This window comes from Dendroctonus ponderosae, unplaced genomic scaffold (genome assembly GCF_020466585.1).
Source record: "Dendroctonus ponderosae isolate FM_Combo_2020 unplaced genomic scaffold, Dpon_F_20191213v2 Dpon_F_20191213_1, whole genome shotgun sequence".
Taxonomy (NCBI): domain Eukaryota; kingdom Metazoa; phylum Arthropoda; class Insecta; order Coleoptera; family Curculionidae; genus Dendroctonus; species Dendroctonus ponderosae.
This window is the reverse complement of record NW_026017110.1, coordinates 15,886,296-15,891,911: the sequence shown is the minus strand read 5'-3', so window position 1 is coordinate 15,891,911 and position 5,616 is coordinate 15,886,296. Positions and strand designations below refer to the sequence as shown.

The 5,616-nt window shown below is 31.7% G+C and overlaps 1 protein-coding gene across 1 annotated transcript in view; it reads right to left on the bottom strand.

The window, feature by feature from the left end:
• The window catches only part of LOC109533362 (odorant receptor 49b), a 7,239-nt gene extending 1,815 nt beyond the window's left edge, over nucleotides 1–5,424 (bottom strand). The window contains exons 1-7 of the mRNA XM_048661124.1: nucleotides 4,403–5,424; nucleotides 3,464–3,826; nucleotides 3,178–3,384; nucleotides 2,693–2,934; nucleotides 2,538–2,637; nucleotides 2,377–2,481; nucleotides 2,164–2,319 (exon numbers count right to left, since the gene is read on the bottom strand). Coding sequence (XP_048517081.1) covers nucleotides 2,164–2,319; nucleotides 2,377–2,481; nucleotides 2,538–2,637; nucleotides 2,693–2,934; nucleotides 3,178–3,384; nucleotides 3,464–3,826; nucleotides 4,403–4,408 — 1,179 coding nt within the window. The 5' untranslated portion in view covers nucleotides 4,409–5,424. The remainder of the gene's footprint in view (nucleotides 1–2,163; nucleotides 2,320–2,376; nucleotides 2,482–2,537; nucleotides 2,638–2,692; nucleotides 2,935–3,177; nucleotides 3,385–3,463; nucleotides 3,827–4,402) is intronic.
• Nucleotides 5,425–5,616: the final 192 nt, after the last annotated feature.

Sequence of the window (5,616 nt, the reverse complement as noted above, 5' to 3'; positions counted from 1 at the left end):
AAGTCCACAACAGCGACATTACCTGTAGTATAGAACACGAAATAATAAAATAATCAAATGTATTTAATTTAAACACCAACATACCTTTACATTTTTTGCGGGGTTTTAAGCCATAATTATACCGTAATTACCGTCTTGAAGGCACATCAAAACACTGAGGCACAAGCACGGTTTTTATATTTTGACTCCTATTTATTTTTCGCATAGATTAATATGGATTTTCAATATTCTCAAGTTTTCGAAAAACAAGTGATGCACGTAACCAGAGATAAACATAGATAAAGACCACAGAACATACCCCCTATATTTTTTGGGATGGGGGGATATTTTGTGGATAAAGACAAGCAGCAGTTGTCTTCTGTCTCCAATGTCAATCATGGAAAAGTGCTGAATTGTCACACCCCCGATATCACATCACTGATAAACTGATATTGACAAAATCTAAATTTTGTCTTGCTTAGAAAGACAGTATTCTAGTAACTAATAAATCTACAATCATATAGATAATTTAAAAAATCAAGATTTGTGTAATAGCACATAATAATTTGTTTATGCCAATAACCAATAAATTATAAGCTTTGCAGCTTTTCAGAAATTCGGAGAGCTTTGGCGTTACCGCCAAGCAGCACTGCGTGAAAGATGATTCTCATTGGTCCGTTATCATTGTCACTCTCGAATGTCACGTTATAGCCGGACGTAATTCGTGTACACACTAAGCGGGTAATTTGAATTTGTAATATGCATTTTAATTGTTTGAATTTCAAAGGGTGGGAACTGTTAGCTCCGGAGAAATTTATTTGAGTAATATAGATATTTAATAAATATTGAGCAATAAAATTATAACGTTGACGCATTTAAAAAGAAAAGTTCATATAAACTATGCGAAACAGGTTACGCCATGTTCTGCCACAGAGTGCATTTCAACCTTTTCCACGTTTCCACGTGCTCTCAAATACCAGTTTTATCCAGAGTGCCCCTGGCCATCCAATCCACAATTTCAGTGGTAAGACTCTCCACTCGAGAACCTGAACGCAGCTGAAAATATTTCTGGAAAAATTCAATCGAGTGGAAAAATGTAAAACAGCAGACAAAATGGTCTCTTGTCGATGATTGTAATCACAGAACAATCCAAGGAATCAAATATACCAGGCTCAACGAAAAAAACCAAAAGCACCTAAACCCAAAACAGTATTAAGTAGGAACATACTTAATCAAACACAAATCGATTCTTTTCAGAACCATATTTTTTCTCCAAATAAATAACTAGGATAAGAAGAAACAATGCAAATAATTTGAGAGCACGTACTATTTTTGAATTTAAGTCTAAACATAAATAAAATGGTATTTTATGTATCTAAGGCGAGAAGTAAGCTGTAATATACTAATTTATTTCTTTCTCAATAAGGAAAAGAACTAAATAACGGTGACTTACTCAAGTTAGAAGTAAAAAATAATTTACTTGTACGTGCCCTTACTTTTCTGCTGCGGGCAGGCAAAATTTATTTTTGACAAATTTTGTTAATTTGTTAATCAAAACACCATATTTTCAGTATTTTATAAGGGTCTCAGGTTTTGGTAGTAAGAAGATTTACTTTTCTGCTGCGGGCACGCAAAATTTATATTCAACCAATTTGGAATATACCGTAGATATACATTCTTGTATATTACCGGAATATTTGTTTTGAACATACTAGGTATAATTCACCTGCACATATACACAATATGTACATACCTGGCATGTTCATCTACACATATACCCAATATGTACATATATGTACATACCTAGGATATACCTTTTATGAACTTTGATGAATATACATGCATGTATATTCCACGAACATTCATGTTAAAAATGTTCAACCATGTATATTCCCAGGATATTCCCGCAATGTTCTGTATATGTTTTGAACATTCTGGGATATTCATAGAATATCAAATGCTATCTGGGTAGAACCACTAAACTAATATGCAAAATGATCTGTAGATAAGATTCCGAATTTCAGCTCACAATTAATATTTTGCACATTTAAAAAGTTTTTAAGCTTTAAAATCTTGTCTAAATATATGAAAATTAATCAATTCTTGTAATAAGATTGGCACATAATAATATAACAAAAATTCTATCGGCATATTTTATAAGAATCAATGTACATATGTACTTACATAAATGCAAGACTGCAAAGTCATAACACTAAAAATTCCAATTCGATAAGTGAGAGGTTTCTGAGTCCTCAAGATGAACATTAATATCATCCGCTTTAATCTATTCGGTTGCTCAAACCAGTTTGCTTCCCAAATTGAGTACGATAAGCGTTGGCTCTAAAAGTGCAAATTATACGCAAACATATGGCAAACTTTGTTGTCTGTTTTACCTACCAAATACATCACATCATTGGCGTGGTAATAGTAGAGAATCAATCGAAAAACCATGCTGACAAAGAAAGTGCTCACGAAAACAAACATGACCCATGTAATTTGGTTCTAGAAAAAAAAATCGTTTACTCATGTTCTTGTAAAATATTTTCATAAAATCTCACCCCTAAAACCTGGGTTAAAATGGCAGCGATCTGGAAAGAACTTTGCAAAAAATCAAATACCATCGATGCGCCCATAGCATCATTAAAATAGGTCACATAACTAAAGGTATATAAAAATGCATATTCAATATTAAAAACTCTTTGTATACCCTCACTCGATAATTTGACGATGTCTGAAAACGAATTCAATAAAAGTTGCTTCCCCAGCCTTTTCATCATCTGTAATATTGTATAATATTTTGTGATTTTCTTTGTAAATTTCAAAATTTTTCAAGCAATGATGCAGCTTTTTAATTTGCCCAATCGGGAATACAATTAGGTTGAACATAAGTATGTCTGTGTAGGTAACAAACGAAGCTCCTACCAAGCTGTCTAAAACTTGCCAAACATAAGCAACCTACAACAAAATATTTTGAATGAAAATAAAAACCCAAAAAAAATTTTTCACTTAAAGCTCTTATTAAAGGCAACTATGAAGTTGTAAGAATTATAAGCTGCTTGTTTTCAATGGTTTGAATTAGTTCCGGTGGGAAAAAAATAAATATGAAATAGAGGAAAGTATGATTATTCTTTCTACCAGAAAAAATCCACTGTCGCATTTTGTGGTTCTTATTTGCATTTAATAACATTATTAATTCACCTTATAGAATTCTTGCTCATCAAAAGGAAACCATGATGACAGCGGTAACGGTTTAATAATTTTGGTCATGTTTCCGACTTTAATCATTTTCGAATCAACCATTGCTGGTCTCAGAATATATTGTAATGTCACAACACATAAGATGTACAAATACCATTTCGATTTTCGTTTACTCTCCTTCACAGCATTTTCTCTGATTTTATCAATCTGAAATTAAGATTAATTTTAGTAACATCTTATTAAGACTCTGCCATGAAAATTCTGCATTTTTAGCCACACAATTTACCTCGCTATCTTGAATAGCAGACACTGAGTTCTCTGTATCAATAATATGCTTGATGAGCGATCTAAATCCCGTACTATTTTTCATTATCAATTGTCTGGTGATCGTAATGCTGTAGATAAAGGTGATGCATATATTTGCAGAAATTGCATCCATCTGAAGCTCATCATCAGTATTCAATAATATGAACAATTTAATGTATGCGGAAATCAAAAAGAAAATGTAATAGCCCAGCATTACTTTCGAATACATTGCATATGCCGATTGGTACCGTTTTTGACCTTCGAACATAAATTGCCAAGGAAAAATGCCCAACAATGAGCAACAGATCATCGCAATTTTCAAATATTCGCATTGGGGATAAATCTGAAAGAGAAAAGGTTTGTACAATACAGGTAGAATAATAAATTGGTTTTTTTGGGACGAAATTTTGTTTGTGGGATTAGAAAAATCAAATTGATCAATTATGCAAAGAACAAAGAAGATGACGATAAAACGTTCATTGCATTGATTCTTGGGGTTTGAGTTCGTCCTCAAGCCGTATCCGTATAACAAAGCACATAATCAAAAACAATATTATTTTTGCTTTTCATAGATTTATTAGCTGCAATATGTTGTCCGCACAACATTATATAAGCTTTTTTCACTGATTGTTTTAAGTGTTAAAGTTAATTGAATGTAGGCTCGAATCAGAGCTATCAACACGGAAGAGTAGTTTAGTCTGCAATAGTTATAGAAAAGTATCTAAGTGTTCAAAATTGTTAAGTTTTCCAGTAATTCTGGTAAAATTTTTAAGAAAAATCGCTCAATCGTTAATCTTGCAAGGTATGTATTTAAATATTAATTTTTTTAAGTATATAATATAAACTATATGTTTATTACATGCAACTTGTTATAACATATACAAGTATAATATTATATTAGAAATATAATTAAACTTACCGCCATGTCTTGCACAGCTCAAAGACAGATTTAATTTAGTGTAGACACTAATTAACGGTGATGTAAATAATTAAATTCAAGGGACTTTCGGGTCTTAAACTATCTATTATTTATTGAAGCTAATGCGGGTTTCTATTGTCGCTATCTATCTCAAGTACGATTTTAGGTTAAATTATCTATTTATATTTCCACAAAATGAAACTCGATCTGTAGCTATTGTAAATATTTTTTTACTTAGGTACTTATTAACATAATATATCTTGTTTAATAAATATTCTGAATTTTCTGTTTCTGTTTTCTTTTCTAATAAGGTGGTTCAACTTTAATCTAGTTCTGGATAAAAAAAATTAGCATGAAATATGCCAGGTGTCAGAGAACATGCAAGAGCAATTTAATCAACATTCAGTTTCTCAATTTATGTTGCATTTTGAGTTGCTCATCTCCTAACTCGTAAAATCCAAATAATATTTAACCAAACTTTCAGAGTAGAATTTCAAAAATAGCTGTTAATGATGGACATCGGAAGAATTCAGCTGACGAGTCTAAAGTTGTGAATGTTGTTAGAAATAGGAAAGTGTAGTTAAAAAGTAAATTTTAAAATCAAATTTGATTTGGAACAATAATTTATTTTCGAGTTATTAAGCTATGGGTAACAACTAGTCGTAACGATCATGTTTGAATTTAAATGAACGATTAACGGTAGGTAAGCTATAAATTCATGTGCGAATTTTTTTCTTTCTTTCTTTCTCTTTTTCTTGAGTAGGTACTCCAAACAGCACAACGACATCTTAAATACGTCTTTCAGATGTCTAATTCAGATATGTGAGACGTCTTAAAGATGTCTGTATAGATCTTGATGACGTCTTTAAGACGTCTGGTGTTACAAATGAAGACGTCTTAAAGAGATGTCTTAAAGACGTAGACGAGACTTCTTGAAAGACGTTTTCAAGGGTGTTAGGAATATTCTATGGGAAATTCCCTATTAGGAATGTAAAATAAAATAACATGTTTTTATTTCATTATTTTTTTGTATTTTGCCTATCAAATACATGCTATTTTGTTTATATATATATTTTGCGATTAGGTAGCTTGGCGGTGCATAACGTCCGTTGCCAGGCATTTACAAGACGTCTTGTAGTAGACATCTTTAAGATGTCTTAAAGACGTCTTCAAGAGACATACGACGTTCAGACATAATAACGGCATAAAGAAGA